General features: G+C 44.2%; 1 protein-coding gene and 1 pseudogene across 1 annotated transcript in view; both read right to left on the bottom strand.

The window, feature by feature from the left end:
• Positions 1–15,443: 15,443 nt before the first annotated feature.
• Herp (Homocysteine-induced endoplasmic reticulum protein) overlaps positions 15,444–26,213 on the bottom strand; it is a 59,205-nt gene continuing 48,435 nt past the window's right edge. Inside the window, exon 10 of the mRNA XM_065444131.1 lies at positions 15,444–15,749. Within this exon, the coding sequence (XP_065300203.1) occupies positions 15,570–15,749 (180 nt within the window). The 3' untranslated portion in view covers positions 15,444–15,569. The remainder of the gene's footprint in view (positions 15,750–26,213) is intronic.
• On the bottom strand, positions 17,151–18,298 carry LOC139054918 (tigger transposable element-derived protein 4-like; annotated as a pseudogene).

Here is a 26,213-nt window from a genome sequence, read left to right as displayed (position 1 = left end):
AAGGACGACAAAAACGCTCGAAGGGGATAACACCCCGGAGATAGCGGACAGCCGTCTTCTGCATATGTGGGAAGCTAAGCAAAGCATGGAACGTCGTCTCAAAAATCAGAAATGGAACCGCAACCTCAGAAGAAGGATTGCTAGGCACAATAAGGAAATCGAAGATTATACTTTTACATTATGCGAACAAAATTGGGCCAACAAGTGTGACGAAATGGAGGGGAGCATGCACCTCTCCAAGACGTGGAACATCCTCCGGCATTTGTTGGACCCTGCAAGCTCGAAAACTCAATCCGGTATAAGATTGGCAAAAGCAAGGCACGCGTTCGTAGGGAACGATGATTATTTCATGAAGAAATTAATTGAGACGTTCGTGGGGGAAACATCGCGAACTCCACTACCCGACTATGGTGGAGCGCCTAACGAGGCGTTGGACGCCCCCATCACAGAAGCGGAAGTGCGAGCAGAGATTGTAAGACTCAGAACGAAGTCGGCTCCAGGCCCTGACGGGGTAACGAACAAAATGCTCAGAAACTTAGACGATGATTCCATTAGCTATCTAACGAAGTACATGCAGGAATGTTGGGAAAAAGGCGAGCTCCCACAACAGTGGAAGACGGCAAGCATTACTTTAATACCAAAACCCGGGAAGCCTCCGCAATTGGAAAACTTACGGCCAATTTCCTTAACTTCATGCGTGGGGAAACTGATGGAGCACGTCGTCCAGACCAGACTGATGGGCTTCATGGAGCAGGGCGATCTGTGGCCACATGAGATGGTCGGGTTCCGACCTCAATTGTGTACGCAGGACGTCATGCTCCAAATCAAACATGATATAATAGACTCAAGGTCTAAAGATGCAAAAGCAATTCTGGGACTGGACCTCACGAAGGCTTTTGACAACGTAAAGCATGAGGCGGTCCTGGAAGGCCTGAACAAGATTAATGTAGGTACCAGGACATATCGATACATCAGGGACTTCCTGACGGGAAGAACTGCTTGCATGAGGTTCCAAACGCTGGAATCCCCCACAATTGAGCTAGGGAGTAAGGGTACGCCCCAAGGATCAGTGCTGTCTCCCCTACTCTTCAACGTGGCTATGCGAGAACTCCCCGAGCAATTGGCAAAGCTCGAGGGATTAAAATTTAGTATATATGCGGATGATATCACCCTCTGGGTCAACCGGGGAAGTGATTCAGCCGTCGAAAGCCTGCTCCAGGCCGCCACCGACATCATAGTCGATTACGCGGCCGAGAGAGGCCTAGCACGCTCGCCGCAGAAATCAGAATTGTTTATATACAATCCGAAACACTTAAGGTGCAAGGCACCGTCGGAGATCAAAATTAAAGTGGCGGGTAAAGAGGTACCAATAGTAGAGCAAATTAGAATCTTGGGCCTGATTCTCCAGTCACACGGCTACAATGGCGAGACCCTCAAGAGGCTGCAGAATCACGCATTACAGACCCTGAGCCTAATTAGGCGGGTGGCCAGCAAAGGTCGAGGGCTAAAGGAAAAAAATTTATTTAAGCTAATACAGGCGTACGTATTCAGCCGGGTGATCTATGCAACGCCTTATCTCGATTTGAAAGTGGTGGAAAGAGAAAAGATTGATTCTCTAATGAGAAAATGCGTAAAACGAGCGCTGGGACTGCCCATGTGTACATCAACAGAGAGACTGATGGCTCTAGGAGTGCACAACACATGGGCAGAACTGGCGGAAGCGGTGCGAACCTCTCAAATTGAGAGACTTAGCACCACGAAGACAGGAAGAGCCATATTGGCCAAAGTTGGAATAGACCCGGACAGAGGCCCCACCCAAAAGGTGGAAGTAGATAGGGAAATTAGAAAAAATCTGATTATCCCCCCTCTGCCAAAAAACATGCACCCGGAACATAACAAAGACAGGAGGCATAAACGAGCCGAAGCATTAAAAATTAGATTCGGTAATATCTCGGAGCATGAGGTGGCCTATGTAGACGCGGCGGGAGGTAGCAGCAGTTTTACGGTGGCAACGGCCGTCAGCGGCCGGGGTATTCCCGTGACTGCTGTCACTCTGCGCGGGCGCAACATAGAAGTTGCCGAGGAAATTGCGATCGCATTAGCTTGCGCTGGAACGGACGCGAAATTTGTGATCAGTGACAGCAAAACTGCCATACAAAATTTTAGCAAGGGAAGGATCTCGCCCTTAGCGGCCAGAATCCTAGGCCAGAGAAAGCTAGATAGAAAAATTCAAATAATTTGGACTCCGGCGCATGAAGCCGTCCCCGGCAACGAGGCGGCCCACGAGCTGGCTCGAGATCTCTACCGCCGAGCCGCTACGGGGCCCCTCGATGACCGAGGGAGCGGAGAGCGCATGCTAAAATATGGGGAGATCACGCAGCATTATAGATTGGCTCGTAGACTGGTATCCCCGCCAGACCCAAAATTAAACAACAGGCAAGCAGTCGCGTGGAGACGACTACAAACTTATACATATCCGCACCCGGTTATGGCGAACCACATGTTCCCCGAGGCCAGGAGCGATAAATGTAATCTTTGTGGGGCGAGAGGGACCCTCGACCACATAATATGGGAATGTCCGTACTCTCCCGGGGGAACGCACAAAATAGATAGTAGAGACACCTGGGAGACCCTGCTGCGCAGCTCGGACCCTGAGCTCCAGCTCCGGCTCGTCCAACTGGCCGAAGAGGCTGCTGGGACCCAAGACCTCCCAGCCTGCATCTGAGGTGGCGGCACTCGCCCCCTGACCTGTGCGTCGGGGGGTGGGTAGATCACCTTTTTCCGTTGGACATTAAAGTTTATTCTATCTATCTGGTGGCGGGGCTCCGCGTGGGCCCAACAGTTTGTGCACTGGAGGACGAAGAGGTCCTGGCGTTCCTTCGCTTCGCCTTGCGGCTCCGCACAAGTTCGGAGTCTCACATTAAACTTCCATGATTTTAAGTGGACTAAATTTAAAATGCACGGCGTGGATAAAATGCGTTGGGACTCTGTACATAGGGCAGTACACGTGCCATGCATGTCCCATGGGTGGAAAGGACACGTTAACCTCTGCTTCCCCTATTTGCTAGTAGATTCGAGGGTTGTGCATGCGTGCACGAGCTTTTGCTTACGAGTAACCTCTGGTCATAAACACTTGCCCAATAGCTGGAACCTATAAACCATCAAGCGGGTATGCGACGTCATGGGCAGGCCATAATAGAGAAGGTCTTGACAGCCACAGGAGAGAGCGACCTTTCATGCGAGATTAAGGGCCACCTGCAGAATGCAGCAGAATAATATTTGGGTTGTATGTTCACAGAAGCATTGTCTACAGATATGAATGTTTTCTTACCATGTTCAGAACGTGTTGAAGCGACCCCTTCAAGATAGAAATACATTCCTAGCTTTACTTTCATTGGCTGTTTCTGCTTGCTGCTAACACTTTCTTAATGTTTAACAGCAGGAACGTGCAAACTTGCAGTCGTCATAACAAAATGTCACTGCCTGGTATCACCCACGGGTCACTGTGCCACTATGTGATGAGTCATCTGCTGTTTGGTCTTTGCATTGTAAATCTAGCTCAGTTGCGTCCTTGCTTGATACTGGATTGGTCATGAAACAGACGAGCGTGCCGAAATGTGCACATTAAACCAGCTTCTGCTTTCCGAGCATTGATCTCGGCTCTTTATGGCACGTGCACGTTCAGAAGCTTTTATCAATTTGTTACACATCGAGCCAGCATCCTGAATGTCCATCAGCAGTTAAGGCACATTAGTTTGTAATGGAACATGGTAACTCTATTTCATGTGGGGAGGGGGAGTCCTCTACCGGCAACTCGCAGTCGGGGCCTATATACTTGTACTTACTCATTGAATTAAAGAAAGGATAAAGTAATAGAAATGAAAGTGGACGGAAAAACAGCTTGCCGCAGGTGGGGAACGATCCCACGTCTTCGCATATCGTTTACGAAATTTCGCTTACGAATTCATGCATTTCTATAATGTATGTCGATGACCTAGCTGGTACATATGATTTGGAAAAATGAACAGTGCAAAAACCAGGCCAAACAAAAACAAAAGAGCGCCCTATCGCGTGTGTTGTCGGCAGGCCAGACTTGTTGCAGCCCAAGTAACAGTGTAGATCCAAGTTGTTTTTCAGCCAGGTCTTCCATATTATAGACTATATAGTGAGTGGTACGGCCACGGCTACGAACGGAAGGGGCCGGTCGCTATCTTGCACGTCGCCGATCACTCAGTCACGCTTCTGCGTTACGGACATGCTATATTATTCAATATTTTAAAATACAGGAATGAAGCCTTGCGCTAGAACTTCGATAGTACCATATGATGACGTTTCACTCACTTTCGGTGACCTGTCCGACTTGCTTGAATAGATGTTTGGAAGTAACTTGCGATCATGGTATTGTAATCATCGCGCGATATTGTTATTTGATCCCACTCTGGAAATGATGAAGCAGCTAGACAGTTCGAAGCAGCGGCTGTTTCCTGTTTAGAAGCCTTTGTAAAAATTACGGCATCCGTAGTTCGCAGTAAGGGTTCCGATCGAGACATTTGAAAGCGTCGTGTCTCCCGACACCCGTCTATTCTGAAAATTGCCGAGACGTTTTAGATGGGCTCTCCGTAGCGAGCAGCAATTAAGTGTTACAACGGGGTTAAAGACGGGGTAGGCGAGCCCCGGCTAGGCGACTGGCCACGGCCGTCTGTTGTTCAGCGATCGCGCAGTGATGACACGCTTTCCCTGTGGTCACAATTATCCGCCAACTTCGTTCTTACCCGCCGTGGTTGCTCAGTGTTAGGCTGCTGAGCACGAGGTCGCGGGATCGAATCCCGGCCACGGCGGTCGCATTTCGATGGGGGCGAAATGCGAAAACACCCGTGTACTCAGATTTAGGTGCACGTTGAAGAACCCCAGGAGGTCGAAATTCCCCGAGTCCTCCACTACGGCGTGCCTCGATCATAATCAGAAAGTGGTTTTGGCACGTAAAACCCCATAATTATTTTTTTTAACTTCGTTCTTGACGCCTTTTATGCGCCTCCCCCCCCCCCCCCCCTTTCGAATCCATCACACCACTCCCCTTATTAAAATTGTTTTCCGTTAGTCCCTTTCCCGCATACACACTTTTAAACATTCACCGGCTTCTTGAACGGCGCGGCGGCCGCTAACATTCCTATTTCACGTATCTGCCCTCCCCACTGTTTGTTGTGGCGGTTTCTTGAGCTTCCCTGGCCCAGCACCCCAGTCCTTGATATATTTTCCGTGCGCAAATCGGCGTTCTGTAGGTCCTTCGTTCTTGTCCTGTTTTTTTGCCCCGTTTTCATTTTTAACAGCTTGTACAAACTAGCCTAACAGCAAGCTTTTCTCAACTTTATAAACATAATGAAAGTCAGACACAAGGAAGGAAAAAAAGAAAAGGGGGCGGGGGGGGGGGTGTTGCTTATTATGCGTATCCTAGACAAACAAATCGCATTATTTTCGGAATGCTTTTCATCCGCGCAGCGTGGCCGATGATTCGGTCAAGTACCAGAAGTGAGAGAGAGAGAGAGAGAAATAACGTTTATTTGCACCCGCGAAAAGAGCCCCGAAGAGTCGGGAGTCTTCCTGTCTCTTCGGATTGCTCCTCCCTTTTCAGCTGGCTGATGCTCCATGGAGCTCAGCGGTGTCCAGGGCCATGCGGATGACTTCTCTTTGATCATCTTCCTTCGAGCTGGTCATTAAAGTCTCGCAGGATTGTCTATCCCTGTCTGGTTTACTGTATCTAGGACATGTCCATATTATGTGGATCATGTCCGCCTTTGCCCCGCAGTGTTTGCAGTTCATGTTCTCAATGTTATCGTGCCATCTTTTCAGTATGTAGGGGTTGCAGATCACCCCCGCTTGCAGTTGCCTCCATGTTATTTCTTCTTGCTTACTTATAGTTTCTTATGCGCCTCTGGCAGTGTTTTCCTTCCCATTCTATAATAAGCGAGAATTTCGCTGTAAGTGTTTATGCCTTCTTTTTGTAGGGGCTCCCTGGCTGGAGAGGCTGCATTGGTGTACCGGTAAATAAGCTCTCGGGTCAATGCGTGCGCTTTCTCGTTGCCGGGCAAGCCTTCGTGGGCAGGAGCTCCATATAAGGTTTACTAATTCTTCTGGAATTGGTCCTTTCTCCAATATGTTGAGCGCCTCTCTGGAGATTCTCCCTGCGGTATAATTCCTGATGGCTGTTTTGGAATCTGACACTATGATTTTGACCCCTTTTTGAGTCAAAGCTAGGGCTATGGCCACCTCCTCTCCAACCTCCACTCTGTTTTGCGGGGTACTACAGCTCTTTGAGTTCTCACCGTTAGCCTGTGTCGTCACTGAAACAAAACCTGATCTTCTTTCATATTCTGCTGCATCCGTGTAGAAAACCCCTTGCTTTTTATCTAGTGATTTTTGTAGTGCTTTAACCCTGTCTTTCCTCCTATCCTGATGGTGATTGGGATGCATATTCTTCGGGAGTGGTGGTATGCGTATCCATGAGTGGGGCCGCAATGTTCTGCGCATGCGAGGGGGAATCGCCCCCGTGACAACCCCTTCATCCCCACCCACCCATTCCCCTTCGGACCGCCACTAGCACTCGCCATGCTTAAGTTTTCCCTGTAAGTTTTCGCTCTTTCGGAGTCCACCTCCTGAAACTTTCCGTTCCGTGGGTAAGGCGGGGGGTCAGAAAATTTCGGAGGATTTCGACTCCCCAGCCCCTCCCCCACTGGCTACGCCAATGCTGCTGGGTCATTCCCACAGGCATACATATCCATAGTCATATGAAAACATTTACTTGCAAATCACACAATTTTAATGTTAATCTTGGAGGTCATTAGCTCCTTTTTCTTTTTGGACATTCATTATTATTTTAATTCAAGCTGACTGATCAAGCAAAAGATCTCTAGCCTGCGTGCCTTCATTTAATTATATAACTAATATTTTTAATTAAATTCTCTAATCCATTTATGAAAGCAACCCGGCTCTTGGCAGTCCTCCACAAGTAGGTAGCTGCTAACGCCCATGTTTGCATCACCTCATCACTATCATCTTCTATCGCCCTTGACAGAGTACAGCCAACCACAAAAGTTTACGGACCACGGGCTCTCCGAAAATGTTCAATTTCCAAGAAGCCTGTAACAGTAGGCAGTAAAACCAAACATAACAATGTTGTTCACACATACTTGTAGAGGCTGTAAGTGTGAATACTAGGCTGCATTGCGAGGCTATGCAGATATTCAGCTTTTTCCGATTTCATGTTCTGTAAAATTTTGTGGTTGACTGTACATTGGTCTAAATTTCAGCCTTCGCTTTTTCTGCATGCCACTATACAAATAGTTTTTTTAGATCAGGTTTTATGTGCCAAAACTATGATTTGATTATGAGGCACGCCGTAGTGGGAGACTCCAGAATAATTTAGATCACGACTAAGCACATGGGTGTCTTTGGATACAAACGTAGCAGCTAATCGCAGAAAACAATGTGAATCTTCAAGACCCAACCAGATATTTCCATTTTCAAGTCTCTTTCTCGCCAAGCACTTTCGGTTTCCTGAATTTGCAGGTGCAGGTGAAGCTGGCAGTTTAGCATAACACCATAACAGTAATGTGCACAAAAATGGTTGTTTTGGTTTTGTTTACACATCTCAGACTATGAGGAGAATTCCCAGAATCAATTATACAGCACTGCTGCTATAAATTGTGTCCCACCATATACTTCGCAGTATTTCTGCTGCTCTGCAAATTTTTATCTAAAGCGACGTCTCGGCAATATCACATTTTCTGTTCCATTAAATCACTAACACATAGTTCAAATGAAATGAAATTTTATTGCAATATACTACAGGCAGTACAAGGCTGCAGATCATTTTGAAGGTTTGATGTTTAATGTCCAAATTAATTGAGACAAAATCTGCATAAATTTCTGCCAACAAACTTGAGATAGTAAGCCTACTAAATGCTCAACACGACTCCAGAATAAAATGCAAGATCTTGAAATGTCAGAGGGCATCTATCAGGTTAAACAATTCGCACAATAAAAACAGTCACTGTGGAAACATTTTTATTACACAGTAAAAAAGAAAAGCAAACAAGGGACTAGCATTATGTACATAAAAAAAATCACATTCTTTGGGTAATGTGCAGCAAATCCTACACAGCAGAAGCACTTGTGCCAGCCAATGCACTAGCTGCAAAAAACTAGGTAAAAAAGCCAAAAAGTATATAGGAGTAGTAAGCTTTGGAGTGTGCACATTGCGTGTAGAGGAAAGGATGATGTCCTTATGTTGAACAGGTACAGCAGAAATAATTTTTTAAGTTCCCATCTATGCTCCCTGTTAGGAGCACAGTTGCATGAAAGCCAGTCATCGTAATATCCATTGCTGTGTGGGAAAGCAAGTAGCCGTTCTTCTAGAAGCCATACTTGAAGACTACCACAAGAATTTGCAATTTATTTGCTACTACTCTTTTAATAACACACAGCTAGCACTCATTTATCATAAACATATACTTTGCTACTTTGAAAACTGCATTTTAGCAGCATGGGATGTACAAAATGTGCTACACAGCTGCATTTGCATTCCACGGATGAGGTAGTGCCTTTTCCTGCTTGCTTAGGCCTTGCTGTTCAGTGTGTATTCCTGCTAGTTCCGAACAAGCCACACAAATGCCATCACAAAAAATATATTGGACAGATGTTCCAAATCGTTGTTTCTGGGCTAAATTTCAACACAAATGGTGTGTACACCCAAGAGAAATAGGAATGTGCCCAATAGAGATGCAGTGCTAGAGAGAAGCTCTGGTTTGACATAGCATAGGAGTGGTAATGATTTTATGAATAATACAAACACTTAAATACTTTGCAGGAGCAGCTCAAATTAGAAACAGCAAACCAAAAGAGCAGGTGCTGTCAGCAGCATTAAATTGAGCGCAGCATAGTGTTGTGGCTATAGGCTTTCCCGCTTAACAGTAATATTATACATTATATTACGGTGCTCGGCAAATGGCATATGGAAGGAAGACATGCAACTTTGCTCACTATAGGGTCATATACAGGAACGCTAACAGTTCTGCACCCCAATGCCACGCCTTTCCTTCCCGTTCATATATAAATTTAATGCCTCTCCAGACTAGACAATATTCCAACACCAATGTGGAAGAAAAAAAAAAGATGAAAAAAGGACAAAAAAGGGACCTCAAAGACAAGTTATTTGTTTTTACACACTTGGTATAACTTTTCCTCTAAGCATCCACGATGAAGAACAAATGCTATACAGTTATCACATGGGCTTTGCACACCTACTGGCTATAGCAAATCCTCCTTTCAATGGGAACTAAACATAGCTGCTCCACTAAAATTAACTGCCTTGGTGGTGCGAAATTTCTCAATGCCCCACTTATCCAAGTAAAGTCCTTGCTCCAGCATGGTGACAAATAACAAACAATGGCACTAGATTTGTTTCATGAAAAAAGAAATGTGCACCTGTGCTTCCAGCTGCCTTTAAAAACTAGCATCTAAGCTGGGACTGCATGTTATACAATGTTAACTTTGGACAAACTTGGGTGCATACAAGTAAACAATGTGCGCTGACATTTGCTGAACTATCACACCCTTTTAAAGGCAACAGTGTAAACCTTCAACTTGCAGGAGATGGGTTATCAGTAGCAGATAAAAGACAAAAAAAAAAAATCCCCTTTTATCTTTTTAGTATGAAATGCGGACAGTAAATGGCATCTTTGTGCAATTGCTTCGATCACACCGTCCACTTTTGTCCTCAGTCATTCCTTATATACAACGCTGTATATTACAATGCCCTAGAGAAGCTGTACATTTGTCGGCAGCTTAGCAGAGGTGTAAAGCCTTTGTTGACAAGGTCATCTCTTGGAGATGAACAATGTTATGTCTGCTAGGCCAGCAGCATAGCGACATGCTTTAAAAGAGAATGTGCCCACTATCAAACTGGCATTGTACTAAAAGTGGTTGTCCAACATGTAGCACATAAGCTACATATGTTTTGTACAGGCTGAAAAGAAAAATATATGCTATATAACTAGCACTTCCTGTAAGGGTAACTTCCAGCTCACTAACTGCAGAACATAATCTCAAGAATATAACATACATGAAAAGAGACAAGCACTGGCCCATGATGGTTGTTTTGACTCTTTTCAACTGTCCCATTTGTTGAAATTATACATCCTTGAGAGTACAAATAAAAACATGCGACCTTCAACATATATTACAATTTCCAACTTGAAAATCTACAGCTACGTGCAGTAGAATCTCGATAATACAAATCTCGCAGGGCCTCACAACAAACAAAAATTTCCCCTTCATTTCATCAGCATGGAAAGCTCCAAGTTTTCCTCAATCTAGCACTGTTTTTTTCAATGTCGCATTGGTATTTTGATATACAGCAGACTTTCATCAGTTAGACTACAGCTAATTTGATTTTTTGGTTAATTCGATTGAGATTGAAGGTCCTGCTTGGCATCCATACCTCTATATGGGCCAAGAAATCAGTTATTTTTGTAGCATTAGCCCTTATTGGCTAATTCGACTTGACTGACCCCACAGTTATCCAAACTGTGACCCAAATGGCTGCAGCGTCTGCCCTGGCAGCTCTAGAGGACAATGGATACAGCATCACCAGACATGCTATTTCTCGTCGAAAATGCCGGTTTTTGGCCTGCTTTCACAGAGTTTCAAATGCAAGACGGCAGCTCACAATAAATGATAACCATTTTTACCCAATCCAAACATGTAGTTTTTTTCCAAGGGTCTGAAAATTTCTGCTACAATCAAATATGAAACTTAAACCGCAGTCACGGTGTTGGCAACAGCCTGCTTGTCAGGGTCAGAGTCATTAAAGATGGCGACAGAACAAGTTTTCTAGTAGGTTTGTAACGGCAAGACAACAATGTACTGCTTTCATTACAAGAGCTCATTCAAAAGAAAAGTTATTTTAGACGCTAAGCTAGTGGCAACCGAGCCACACCATATGATTTCATTGTATCGGTGTCTTGCATTGCATGACAATCTGGTGAAGTGGTTAGTCTAGGCATGGGCCATGATCCCTTTTGCGATAGTTATGGAGTCATTCAAGAAATTGACAATATCAAATGCAGCGTACTGCATGGAGAATCTGTGGCCTGTAGTGATGAAAAGCTGTGCGAGAGTGATGACAATGAACATTACGTGAAAATATTATTGAATACAAAACTGATCAACAACGAGAAAGTAAGGGATATTCGAAATTATAATGTGAGAAAGATTGAGGAAGCAGCAAAAAATGGATGCAGCAGAAATCAATGAGAAGAAAACTTGGCACAGGACAAGCCAAGATGTATGCACTGAAAGATAAGCAGGGTAATATCATCAGCAACTTAGAAGATATCGTAAAAGCAGCGGAAGAATTCTTTACTGACTTGTACAGATCCAAAGCAGCCAGGCTATCTTCATTCAAGTAGTAATGAACAGAATACAGAGGCTCCTTTTACAACTAGCGATGAAGTTAGAAGGGCTTTGCAAGACATGACCTAGGGAAAAGTGGCAGAAGATGGAATAACAGTCGATTTAATCAAAGATGGAGGAGATATCATGCTGGAAAAGCCTGCAACTCTTTATATGCAATGCCTCATGTCTTTAAGTGTACCAGACAACCGGAAGAATGCTAATATTATACTAATCCACAGGAAGGGAGAGGTTAAAGAATTGAAAAATTATAGGCCCATTAGCTTGCTTTCAGTATTGCATAAAATATTCCTCAAGGTAATTTCCAATAGAATAAGGGCAACATTTGACTTCAGTCAACCAAGAGAACAGGTTGGCTTCAGGAAGGGATATTCTACAATGAATCGCATCAGGGAATTGAGAAATTCGCAGAGTACAATCAGCCTCTCTATATGGCTTTCCTAGATTATAAAAAGGCATTTGATTCAGTAGAGGTACCAGCAGTCACAACAGAGGCATCACGTAATCAATGAGTACAGGAGGCATACACGAGTATCTTGAAAAATAGTATCTACAGAGATTCAGCTACCTTGGTTCTCCACAAGAAAAGTAAAATGTTACTTATCAAGAAGTGGGTCAGGCAAGGAGACACAATCTCTCCAATGCTATTCACTGCATGCTTGGAAGAAGTACTAAACTATTAAACTGGGAAGGCATAGGAGTGAGGATCAATGGCGAATATCTCGGTAACCTTTGGTTTGCAGATGTCATCGTCCTGTTCAACAACACTGGGGTCGAATTACAATTGAAGACCTTAACAGAGAAAGTGAAAGAGTAGGGTTGAACCTTAACATGCTGAAGACGAAGATAATGTTCAATAGCCTGGCAAGGGAACAAGAATTCAGGATTGCCAGTCAGACTCTTAGAGTTTATGAAGGAGTACGTTTGAGTCAATTACTTGCAGAGGACCCTAATCATGAGAAAGAAATTTACAGAAGAATAAAAATGGATTGGAGTGCATACGGCAGGCATTGCCAGATCCTGATTGGAAGCTTACTACTATCATTGAAAAGAAAGGTGTACAATCACTGCATTCTCACAGTGCTAACATATGGGGCGCGAACTTGGACGTTGCGAAAGAAGCTCAAAAACAAGTTAAGGACCGCGCAAAGAGTGATGGAACGAAAAATGTTAAGGTAATGTTAAAAGAGAGGAAGACAGTGGTGTGAATCAGAGATCAAACAGGGATAGCCGACATTCTAATTGACATTAAGAGAAGAAAATGGAGCGGGGCAGGCCATGTAATGTGTAGGACTGATAACCGGTGGACCATTAGAGTTACAGAATGGGTGCCAAGAAAAGGGAAGCGCAGTTGAGGATGGCAGAAATCTAGGTGGGGTAATGAAATTAAGAAATTTGCAGGTGCAAGTTGGAATCGGTTGGCACAGGACAGGGGTAATTGGAGATTGCAAGGAGTCCTTCGTCCTGCAGTAGACATTAAATTAGGCTGATGATGACATTTGCATTCTGTGAAGATAAACACTGCACATTTCATATTTTTATCACTGCCAGAATTGGGGGCATACTACATTTTTTTTAAATATTAAAGTTAGGTGAGTGTTAGATTTGGATGTACATTGTTTCCTACCTTGAACTTCTAAACACTGGGCGTGGATTAGATTCAGAAGTGCATAATTAGATTAGATTCAGAGGTACATAAAGCAGCAGTGCATTTGGGAATTTTCTTCTGCCTAGTTTCACTTGAATTTGTCAACTTGCCAGATTATTAGATCAATTCTGTTGGTCCCATCAAGGTCGAGTTATGGAAGTCGACTGTAGTTGGGCATGTGACATTTGCCAGATGAATGATCTGAGATGTATCGCGGACCACTAAGGGCGCATCATCAAGAGTAGGTCATGCTGCGAAAATTCAGTTTGGCGATTACTGCTTATGCATGCTGTTTCTTCACTCTTCTGCGTAGCAACACAAATGAACCTAAAAAATTCCATATTCCAGCAACTTGGCTTCATTTAACTCAATTACAGTAAAACCTTATTAATTCGACACTTGTTAATTTGGAAAATTGCATAATTCAGACTTGTTCTTTGGTCCCGGCAGGCATCTGCATTATTTAATGCAATGAAACTTGTTAATTCGGACATATACGGCTGTACATTGTTCAATTTGGATAACTCTCGGAGCTCGGCGAGCGCTGAAAATTTGCAACGCAAAAGAGCAAAAATGGCGTTAGCGTCGATTGAATTGAAGCAGCGAAGTTCACACCACTTAAGTCATCAGTGGAAATCGTACGTGAATCACAGCAATGACAGCACGCTTCGTGCCTGTTTGTGCCTTTGAAGCCTTTATTCTTGCATTTACTGCTGCGCAAAGCCGCATGCCTTCATGACTGCGTAGTCGCCATCCATGATCGCGAAAATAGCGGTTGCAGTTTCGACCACAGCAGTTGCAGCATAGTTTAATTTTTACTCAGTGCACAGCTGTGGAGTATGAAGAGCACCACCTACATCGTGATGGGCTGTGATCTGGCGAAGGAATAATCGGGATGCGCGAGCAGTAGTGAAAAGCGTGTCTGAAGACGCGCGCCGTGACCGTACTGTGAACGAAGTTACGAGGCCTTCGGCGTTGCGAGTGCTAATCAGCCACGAGATGACGAGAATGGCAGCTTCCGCACTGCTTTTGTGCAAAATAGAAATGGGATTTGCCAATTTATTTGGTAAATAAAAGTGTGTTAACGTAGTAAACGTTTGTTTTCTTGATACCCTCAATAATTCGACATTCGGTTAATTCGGACTTTTTTTCGGTACCGTGAAACCTTAATTAACGAGGTTTGACCGGGAGCAGTAGTCAGAAAGTTAGAAGTATATGCAGAATTGAGTGTATACAGTCACCTGACAATAACGGACGACGCATCAACTCCCCCAGCTGAAAGAAAATCCTGCAATCCTTAAAAGTACTCTGGACGGACACGTTCAGCCCATTTTCTAGTTCACAACTGCCGATTCCTCTGAAGCTTTTCTGACTGCACAATATTTTGCTTAATGTTTTGAAAGAGTAAACATCTGCTCACACACTGCTCCTTGCAACATGCCATCCGTTAAAAGCTGGAGCTGTTTTCTTACTTTGGCTACTGCATGTTGAGGCTTAGAGCAGTGTGCCTCTGTTGTCAATTGCCTCAGCATGGAGGCACAGGAGGTAACTGTTGCAAATGCACGAGTAAACAGATATATGAGCCAACTTTCTAGCTCACAACTCGTAGCTAATTCAATAGAGCTCATTCATGAAGCTTGAATGCCTGATAGTCAGGCTGTGCAGTGAAAGCATCAATGAGCAGCACCACAATCAAGTAACCAGAAGCCCTTTCCTACACCAATGAAGGGAGGGGCAGACAACGCAGCTTGCCTGCTTAACTGCAAAAACATTTTTCTGTTGTCATGGCCCTCCCGCCATATTACTGCAAGCAGTTGCAGCTTGTGGGTTTTCATCTGGAGTGGCATTGAGAAGTGTTCGTATCGCCCGAGATTTTGAGCATTGCACAAAATGCAGTAAAACCAGGGAAATTTTACAAATTCGTATCACCTTGAAACGGAGATTATATCACCGAGATTCTACTATATTACACTGTACACTTGCTCATACTCAGAAATAGGGCCCTGTTGTATTAATATTGCACATACACATAGACACACACACACACACGCACACGCACACACACACACACACACACAAAAAAAAACTCCAAATAATCTGCCAAGAGGGTTATCCTCAGGTTAGACTTAGCAGGACAGAAACATTGAAAGTATAGGAGTGGCTCTTGGAAAAAAGACTGAACAGGGATATTTAAACATGGCCTCTTACTGTATGCCTGATATGTGGTACACACCACCAGCTTGCCTTTGTTTTTTTAAAATGTTACTAATGGTACATTCCTCAGGGAAGCTCTGAGCTTATAAGAGATAGATGGCAAGCACAAGACTCTGTCTTGGCCACATGCTTCATTCATACAGCTCCTTGTGCCATGCATTTTTTTCCATCTCTATAAACATTCAAAAGTCTCTATCGAACATCGAAAAAAAAAAAAAATGCCGACAGAGGAGGAACTTCAGTTGGCGTTGACCGGTGGCGGCTGTTCTGGGATAAGCGAGGTGAAGAAGGTTGCCACAAAGGTCCAGGCTGTTGTGATGGGCGACACCTCAGGCTCTGGTGGTGGTAGGTTTGGTGCTGCTTCCCCACTGCCATCTTGGTCCATTGCTTCTTCAAGTTGCTCTGGGCCAGCCTGTCCCTGCATTGAGACCCATTTTGCTTAGTCTTGCAAGGACAAATGCACAGTGGAAGACAATAGTAATAAACTACAAATAAACATCACTTTTTGCTTGAAGTGTTTGCTTCTATCTGCTTTGTGAATAGGCCCAACCGTATAATTTTCTTTCCTCAATACACTGTGCAAATACAAACACTTATTGGTGTATTAAGCTCATCATCAATTAAAATGAACTGCTTAGCAGCAACTTTACTTATAGGTGCTAAAATATAAAGCTTTCATTATTACAAATTTATCAATACCAGTTATTCAAAATTAAAATTTAGTCATAGTGTATTATCCCTTTAGGCTCTAGAGGCGTTTCACAGGAAAAGGGGGCGGTGTGAGCAGTCTTGAGAAGCAAAACACACATTAGACTTCCATTAAATCGACTCCGATTAATTTGATCCAGACCAAAGGTCCCAGCCGGCACCCATGCATTTCTATCGGCCTAAGCGTTCGTTATGTCAATCCTAGAGTGGGCATTCACCGGATAATTCTAAATTGACCAGTCTGCACGCACCTGCCTGACCCATGTGGTGACCCCAATAACAACCCTTCAGTGGCAGCGACTGTCTCAGCAGAGATTAGGGGACAAGAATGCTTTGAACACACGTCATCTACTGTCAAAAATGCCTATTTTCTGCCTGCCGTACAAACATTTTCTAAGCAATAACTGTGCCTCACAATGTCTGATCACGGTATTTACTTGATTCTAACTAATTCTAACAGGTGCCTTTAGTTTCTAAAGTGGGCCATAAATTGCCTGCGCAGTGCAATTTAGTACGAAACCAAAACCACTTTTGCGGCATTCATATGCTCATAACATGACTGTATTGCGGCAAAGCCGACTTTAAAAACTATGTGGCAAAGCCAACTTTAGGAAACCGGTTGCCATTCTAAAAAACTGAGTGTGAATTACATTTCTATTTTGGTTAGGATCTTTAAGTCATTTTTATGCTAGTTTTCTACTTTTTAGTTTCTACTTTCTATGTATCTATACACAGAAAGTTGCCGCGCATTTGATTCGGAGGTGTGCTAAACTGGAACAAATCCTGCTAACTAAATCAGCAGTGTGTCTTGACATTTTTTCCGCATCTTGTTTGATTTAACCTGCTGGATAATTCAATCAATTTTGTCGGTGCCATCAGGGTTGAATTAACGGAAGTCGACTGTAGTGCTTGAATAACAGGAAGATATGGTATTGAGTACTATACGAATGCATAACTAAGGATGCGCAAAATATATAAAAATTTTGTAATGTGAATTGTATATGAATACAGTAGCCGACCGATTTTCCGGACCTGGAGGGGACCGAAAAATAGTCAGAATAAAAGAACAGTCCGAAAAATCCGCGAGTTGCAACACTCAACTTTATTCGTGCTAAACTGGACTGAAAAAGTCGTAGATAGTCCCTTGTTTTAAATTCCTGCTTTTTGTAATGACATCTGCTTGCATCTGTACAAGCGTCATGTTCTCGTCATACACACTAGACAACAATATGAGAGCGTTGACGGTTGTGGGCGGCCAAAGGTGTCATCGTCGGAGTCCGAGTCGCTTTGTGGCGGTGTGGTCACCTGGCGCATGATCTCGCCGTCCATAAGCTCCACCCACAATTCTATGTTGTTATTGGTCGTGGCAAACTTGTGAAAAGTAACAGCAGCGGTAAGGTCCATCCCACTGCTGCACAAGTCGGCAATCAGCGGCTCGCCAGTGTTGATCTCTTCAGCGGTGTTGTTTGCCTCTTCGGTCACGGGCTTTTCAGAGTTACAAAATCCAGCATGCCTAAAGCAATTTGCAATCGTAGAAGCCTGAACAGCCTTCCAGGCATCCGCTAGCATGCCGCATGCTGAGAACAGTTAAACAGAGTACGTCTTGAGGTTTTTAATGAACCCTTGGTCTATTGGCTGGAGCATACTCGTTGAATTCGGCAGCAAGAATTCAAGATGAACAGCTTGTAGGTTGTTTATGGTGCCGTGCGCCACGCAGTTGTCTTTGACTATTACCACTTGCCTCTTCTGGGACTCAAACATCCGGTCCAGACGGTGGACATTATCTTTGAACAAGCTTTGTGTAATCCAGGCCTTTGCATTGCTGCTGTACCAGACAGGCAGGTTCTTCGCACCCTTAAAGCAATGCAGGTTTTTCGCCTTGCCTATCACTAGAGGGGGCAGCTTCTCTGTGCCAACCGCAATAGCCCTGACCATGACAGTTACCCTCTCCTTACTATGCTTCCCACCAGTACAGGCCTCATTAGTAAAGGAAAATGAACGGTCCAGCAGCATTTTGAAGAACAGACCTGTCTCGTCACAATTAAAAATGTCTGCAGGAGCATACTCTTATAGCAGAGCCTTTAACTTGCACGTCTTGTAATCCGTTACAGTAGATTGATCCACGGCACCCCTCTCCCCACAAACTTTCTTGAAAGAGACTCCGTGCCTATTCTTAAACCCACGGATCCAGCCATCGGTGAACTTGAAGTCCTCAATGCCAATTTTTAAAGTGAGCATCTCGGCTTTCTGCTTGAGCATGTTGCCAGAAACGGGGAGGTTCTCTGCTAGGACTCCTTCCAATCACAGCTGCAGGGCCTCTTCAGGCTTTGTATCTTGTCCTTTCCGGTCATTTTTTGTAATTTTGCAGTGCAACTGGTCGACTGCAGACAAATCTTTTCTTTGCTTTTCATGTAATCAGACGAGGTCTGTTCGGAGATATTAAACTCCTTCGCGACGTCGACTTGGGTCCATCCTTACTCGAACAGCCTGATGATGGTGGCCTTCGTGTCCAGCGTCATTGTAGAATATTTTCCAAGCTTCCTCGACACATTCAGTGGAGACGGGTGAAAAGCAGGGGCCATGGCGTCGAAAACACGTTGGCGTTGCTCTGAATGAACGGCCGCAACACACTAAAATAGTGATGATATGCTGTACAGCGGCTAGTGATGGCAGGCGATGAATTAAATTGCACTGTACTGGATAAAAGCCGGCGGATCACTGCTAGACGAAAACAAGCGCGACACCACCTACAACACTGAGGTAAAACCGATTCTGATGATGGTTATCGTGAGCATCACCTGGAGTTCATAGGTGGTGTCCAAAACTGGCTGCGCATGACCGGTTTCCAGCTCTCAAAATCGCTTCCGCCGCAGGCTACAGGCAAAAGCATGGCCTTTAAGGTCGATGTTTCTTACAATAGGCGCCACCGTTGCCGCGTGAATTTGGACGCCTCCTATACTTGCTAATAAAATTACTATACCAATCCAAGCCACTTCGCGGACGATCTGAAGCTAGTCAGGTGGCTCAAGATTCAAAATAGCGTCCTCCCTGACCCATAGCGCTGGTTTGTCGCGGCAAATTTTGTCAGGAAAATCGAACTTCTGGCTTGACGTCATTCGAAAAATCAGTCGCGAAAATGCGTTAGCTCTATGGAAACCCTGATAGGACATTTATGAAGTCCGGAATATCCATCAAGTCCGAAGTTTTGTAGTTCGAAAAATCGGTCGGCTAAGGCCTAATCAGTCATGTAAGGCCTTGCTTGTGTAAGACCTGCACCTTCACTTTGGAATGCGGAATTTCGTAAAAAAATTTCGCTAAGCGTAAAATGTATACTTTAATTTCTGCAAGCCACTACTACATGGCACTAGTCCTGTGGACAATGGCGTCACCAGATCTTGTACTTGGCACCAAACCTGACCAAACTGCGATTTTGGTTGCAGACTCCAAAAAAGCAGTGCTAGTTAGGCCTAGCCGGCAGGTGTGGCCGGTGGCAAGCTATTGCAGGAAGTTTGCCCTTGAAACGTTTTTACCAGTAGACCACATTGGCGAATTGGTGCAAGATTACGTGCATGGGCTGGATTGATGGCCATATACATGAAGCGGAGTTTGAGTCTGCGAACGATCGGCCAGCAATTACCTCAAACGCCTACCAAGATTATGTGTGCTTGCTGGATAGAACGGCATAAGCTTGTGTGTGGGCATAAAGCCAATAAAGCCACAAACTGATTTTGCACAGCCCAGCATAAACTAAGAGAGATTTAGAGGTCCAATATTTCAGTACATACAGGCCGATCGGGCGGATTGATGGGTGAGCGGTGGTGTAAACGCAAATGACCAGAATGGTGGCACTGCCTGGTGACACAGAGCTTAAAAAGGACACTAAAGGCAAATGCTGAGCCGACATGTACTGCTTAAATACCATTCCAGAAACCTCGCAACGCTTGTTTCGTGCCAAGAAAAGACTTAGTTTACGATAAAATTGCATCTGAAGGGTCCGAATACCTTTTTCGAAATTCAAATCTCCTGCCACCCAACTGGGGGAGTGGTGACGTTGCATACACCATCCCGACCCTTTGCTGCCCTCGGTGAGCAAAAGGGCACCCGACGCATCGCAGTACCGAGCCAAGACGGGTGGATTCGCCACTGCAGCTGCTTTTTGGTCAAGTGGCATAGACCGTTTGGGCATCCCGAAACACCACATGGAAGTTGAATTCTCTGCTACTTGCAGTTTGTGCGAGTTTCGTGAGCCGGCAAATCCAGTGCAGCACTACGCGATAACTAAACTACTGAAATGCAAAAGCATGGGCAGCGCGGAGTTGAGCAAAAACTAAGCCTTTTGACCGTCTGCATAGTTGTCAAGGGTAATTTCAATGAGTTCTTTTTTCTAAAAATGAAATAGAACTGGATGAGTACCATTTTATTTCATTGTATAATACAAAACAAGGATGTTTTTTGCAACGAGTGGTTGAGTACTAGTGACAGAAATTAACTGAGGAGAGCTTTCATCATCGGGCAAGTACTTGAATGTCCCGGGGGAGTCTCTAACCATGTCCCTGCATTTACCTCAATTTCTCAATCATTAAGGCTCTGTTTGTGATAATATTGACTCCTTAGAGGTTCTCAAGCACTCATCTTTCACTTTAGCTTAAAGGGACACTAAAGCTAAACAATAAATCAGTTTAGACTAATGAAGCATTGTTTGAGAACCCTGCAGGCAGTCATTTCAAAAAAATACTTTGATTACTAGATGAGAAAATGAAGGTCCAAGTATCAGTATTTGAATTTTGCGCCGATACCCCAGCGCCGGTACATCAGCGTGACGTCAAGGATTCCAAAGTATGTTTTCGCATTTGGGCCGCGTTGGCCAAGTAAAGGCTCCCGAAACTTGCCATGTTGAATATTTGGTTCCTTTAGAACACAATGTAGTCAACCTGTACCACTATATATAATTAGTAGGCGCTAGAAGACGCCATCAGAATCCAAGACGTCACAGCCACTAGGTGCGGGAACTCAAGTAGGCGTCGCCACCCGTCTTTCATTCTTGCGCTTTTTCTGGCTTACCATACGTCTTAGCGTAGTAAGAGTGGTGTTTTTGGTGTTGTAGAAAGGTAATTTACTGATGCAGAAGAAATCATTTTTCACTTTAGTGTCCCTTTAACTTAATATTTGCCTTTAGTGTCCCTTTAACCAGACAAACACAGAGCTAATATTGCATGACCAAGTACAGTGAAAGCTCGTTAATTCGAACTTCAATAATTCGAACTTATGGATAATTCGAACTATATGATTTGGTCCTGCCAAGCTCCACAGAAGTCTATGTATAAAAAAGTCCGTTAATTCGAACGCGAGAAGGTTCCCTCACGGATAATTCGAACTACGCTCGCCTGGCACACGGCCAGAGAAACGCGCCTAGTGCCTACACACAAGGCTGTATTGCCTCCGAAACGGAGAGAACGGCGAGAGAAGGCAAAATCGGAAAAAAATCTAACCGACGCGGGGTCAGCCAGAAGGCAGCGGCGGCTGCCGCCTCTACGTTCTACGTAACCTCCGAGACTTCTTGCCCGTTGCGAATCTCGGAGGCTTAGCAAATCTTGTACAGCTGCTAATGTTGTGCGGCGATGGCACGGCAAGCGCCAAAACACAGCGAATCAAGTACGTCGCAGCTGCGCTTGCAATCAAGAACCAACGAATGAGGACCTTCGCCACCTTCACATGTTCAGCGTCTTTGTCTCGGCAGTCTTCATCAGTTGTGCACCTCTGTTTTCAGTTTAGGAGGTATTGGCCATCGCGATTCATTATGATGGTGTTAAGCCTCGGCTAACGTTCGTTTCGCTGGACATCGGTGGTGTGGCACAGTCGGACCCAGAGCTTCGACTTGAAGATGGCGTGTGCCCGCGGCACACGCCATCACTTTCTGACTCGCCAAATTTCTGACATGCCCTACTGCTTCCAAATCGCAGTGTACTGTTGCTCTCCTTCACTTTCGTTAGTTCGAACTTTCGTTAATTCGAACTGAAGCGACTTCCCCTTGCGGTTCGAATTAACGAGCTTTTACTGTATATTCTACTTCATCGCTGGCATAAATTTTTGGCAGCAGCGTAATTGTATTCATGAAAACTATCTTGACACCCGGAGGCAACAGAAAAAAACAAAGAAGACAGTGAGTAAAAAAAATTAATTTACGATAATGGTACACACGCCAGCCACGCAGTGTCTTGCTATCCACTGTTTCCTGGGCACTGGCTGCTGACAAAGGGCAGTTTACTGCTCAACGGCAAGATTTTCCTGACAGTGAAAAAATGGGTCCAAGTAATATTGCTGCCATTGCAGGCAGCCGCCTGCCCTGCTGGTGGGCCTGAACATCACCACCACTGCAGTCAACGCAAACACTGACTACAGCTTTTTTTTTTTTTTTTTAGATAGCACACAGTAGCTGACAGAATAAAGTGATGTCTTAATTTTATCTTTCATGTCAAGTGATGACCACTGTCGAAGGTCTTGTGCAAATGGGAGTTGTGGTATGAGGTAGGGGTGTGCAAATATTCGAAACTTTCAAATAATGAATCGAATAGTCACTATTCGTAAATGTGAATATATTTTGAATACTTTTTGAATATTTCACGTCAACTGCACCCAAATAAACACACAAAAATATGGTAAATTTTCACCCCTGTGAGCATAGTACAGACATAAAACAAGAGAACTTCCCTATTGGAGCAGGCTACGCCACTCAAGTAGCGATAATTTGCACTCATTTAAGAGCCCTGTACATGCGAAGAAACTTGTTTGCTCCTAATTCTCCATTTGTGCTTTTAAGAAAAAACACTTCATAACGTACTATATAATGACAAAAACTTACGAACTTGTATATTGGGATGTGAACATCATATTTTATTGTGATAACAGCTAATTCTTATTTGAAAAATATTTGAAAAGAATTCGATATTCGATTCGATTTGCTTCTGGCACTATTTGATTCATATTCGATTCGGTCTCAAAAATCACTATTCGCACAACCCTAACAATGACCCTTTCACTGCCACTCCCCAAGATAACTCTGGCACTCACCCTTACGCAATGATTGCCACTTCCAAGTACATTCGTATTGTGTTTTCAGTGCACTCCCTGCCTCTCTAGAAGAACCTCGTACAAAAAAAGAACATTGTGTACCTGTTCTTCCATCTATGGAAACACGAAATTTTTAACTTCACCCTTTCAGGGTCGATTTTCTTTATTGCACATTTAAATTCTTCAGAGGGACCTATTTCAAAAACAATTTACTGTAATTTTTCTAGGGTGACCGTAAAGTGAGAAAAAAATATTTTGCGTTGGTATATATGTACTGTTTATTCATAAATAACAACCATAAAGAAGGAAATATACTTAGAAGAATTGAAAATTTCATACATTGTTATACACATACCGTATATAGTACTCGCATAATGATAGCACTTTTTTGTAAAAAAATTTATGCAAATTTAGGGGTGCGATCATTGCGCGAGTTAAATTACCAGCGAAAAGAAAAATTTTCTTTTTTCATCCCGCATTTGCTGCGGGATGACAATGGGTCAACAAGCAGGTGGCTGCCGCTGTCAGTGTGGGACACCAAAACAAAAATGGCGGCCGGAGGAGCAAGCCGAATGCGCTGAATGCGATTATTTTTCTTCTCGTGGGTACATTACGCGCACTGAAACAGTTTCTTCCGTATCAGTAATGAATAATATCGTTAATATCGGCAAGATTGTGACAATAACGTAGCCATGTCCACTTTGAGAGGGCAGAAACAGAGATGGGCGCGCTTAGCTGCCAGTGACAGAAACCCATGGCAGGCATGCTGTGGAAACTGCGGCATTTGTCTTCACTGCTATCCTAATACGGCACGTTTCCGCTAAGGGTGGGCGAATATCTTAGCTGCGTTACAAGCGTCGGCGTATTAATAGGGTACACTGCTAACGTATCAGTGTAAATGTGGCCACTATCGTTGCCGCTCGCGATTTGTTGCGTGCCCACGAGTGCAGATGAGAAGACTCGAAAGGTGCCTTTTATGTTGTTGTTGTTGACCAAAACCATCATGAAGCCTACAAATAATAAAGCCGACGCAAGTTTGGTTGTCACTTTTTTTTTTTCATGGAAGTGCAGAAAGTGATGAAAGGAATGAAATCGGACATCTGCTTAAGAATGTCGGGTGCATGCAGAATGCTTGGTATGTCTTCAAGAGTCGTTCGCGTAGCATTTGACAGATGGTAAGCGCGATCATCATTAGGAGGACTTGGCACACGACATATCGCTGCGACAAGTTCGGGGTGTGATCATTACGTGAGTGCGATCATTAAGAGAGTAAATACGATAGTTCAAGGCTTGGAAAATACGCACACGAGAATATTTCGCAAGTCTCAAATGTCCCTTCTCTTACACAAATATTTACGTCCATAGCGCAATCGAACTGTGTAGGTGAGCGCACTCAAGAAACAGTGTTTGTGTGCCCGTCAAAAAAGCAAAATGTGCGACAAACTTCCGCTAAATATAATCTTATCATCAACCAGAGGCGATTAGTTTTCACGAGTCTCCCCCCACCTCCCCACCAAAAAGGAAACGCGTGCACAGCGGCATCCTTCCCATATGCACACCCCTGTGAGCAATAAGGGGCGAGTAACAGGCGATTGGCGAGTAACAGGCCTTTGGGCGATTGGAAATGAGATAGCCATCAGTTTTGTGAGCGCAAGAAACCAAAACCGCCTGCGGTTTCCCAAACCCAAACCACCGCCCACAGACGCGCACACCACTGCGCGAGCTGTAGTATATAGTCGCGCCGGAGCAAACAAACCATGCAATGAAAACCGAGAGAAGGAAGCTCGAGAAAAAAATTCTTGTATTCCCGCATAATGACAGCACATGCCAGGAAAGAAAAAGTTAGGAAAGTGGCACACTTTTCAAGTGTACAGATGGTGTCGTAAATATATGGCATCGACCATTTTGGACTTGTTCGTGGCGCTGTATAATTAGGTTATTGACCCTGAAAGGGTTAAGATTTCTGATAGCAGGTGGAGCAAATTTTTCAGTGTTCTGTTGGCATGGTTCAGTGACCATGGCTTCAGCAGGGCAGCTATGGTGAACCATGTGTGGCAAGTCCTTCTGCACTTTGACAGATGAAGGGATTTATGATGTGTTGATGAATTCTGATTTGGAAGAAAACAGTGAGGAAGAATCAGCTTCTATAAAGCATGAAAGGTTCATTGAACCAACACACACACACACAAAAAAAAGCAGCAGCGGCCAAGGATCAGAAAGCTAGCCATGTCCATGGCCAGTTTGGTAGCTTTGTTCATCTGGACTATGACAGAGAAATTTATTAACTGTTTAAAAATACTGAAATACAAGAAAGTGTCAATGAAGGAGAACCAGATTTATTGGTTCAGTAAACAACACGTGACAAAAACTCGACAAGGACTGAGGGGTAGACAGAAAAAAAATCTGGAAGTCAAAGGGCTAAGTTTAACTCTGAGACTGTACATGGATGCCGTTGCACTGTGAAATGGCTCAACCGCATCACATGCTTTACAGCCTAGAAACGCAAGAACCAGCTTACTTTCGTTTTGTGTGAATTCATATGATGAGAAGGGAAGGAAACATGTTCTCAAAATGATGCACTTTCCTTTTGCGACCATAAGCAGTTGTTTTTGAAGCACCATATCCTATGGCTTCGAAGCGAAGCGGGCTAGGCCTAGTGGTAACCTTGGCACCTGCTTGCGTCGTTGAACCGAACAGTTGCCGTTAAAAGGTGAGGCGTTGGTTCCTTAAGAGAAAGTGTATTTCTGCATGTTTTGCAAATGACTGGAAAACAGTTGTGTGCCAGTGCACTGCCTCACGCACACATTGCCTCAGTAAAGTGCATTGTACGTGCCTCATCTAGACAAATTTTGCACACAATTTTATCCATTGTAGAAAATAATCCATTATAGCTGGGCCCATTATCAGCGAAATTTTTTTGCAGTAATAATATACGCAGACCAAACTAAGTGAGAAATATGGTCTGTTAAATCCCTAAGTATGCTGTATGTGGATGCGTTATAATGGACGTGGATTGCATTGTGATTATAACCCCAACCAAGGACGTGTGATGCACACGTACTCGCATACAGTTCACCCCGACTATCTCGAACGCATTCACATCAAA

This window comes from Dermacentor albipictus, chromosome 1 (assembly GCF_038994185.2).
Source record: "Dermacentor albipictus isolate Rhodes 1998 colony chromosome 1, USDA_Dalb.pri_finalv2, whole genome shotgun sequence".
Lineage (NCBI taxonomy): Eukaryota > Metazoa > Arthropoda > Arachnida > Ixodida > Ixodidae > Dermacentor > Dermacentor albipictus.
Note: the sequence above shows the minus strand (reverse complement) of the source record. Positions and strands in the feature narration are given on the sequence as shown.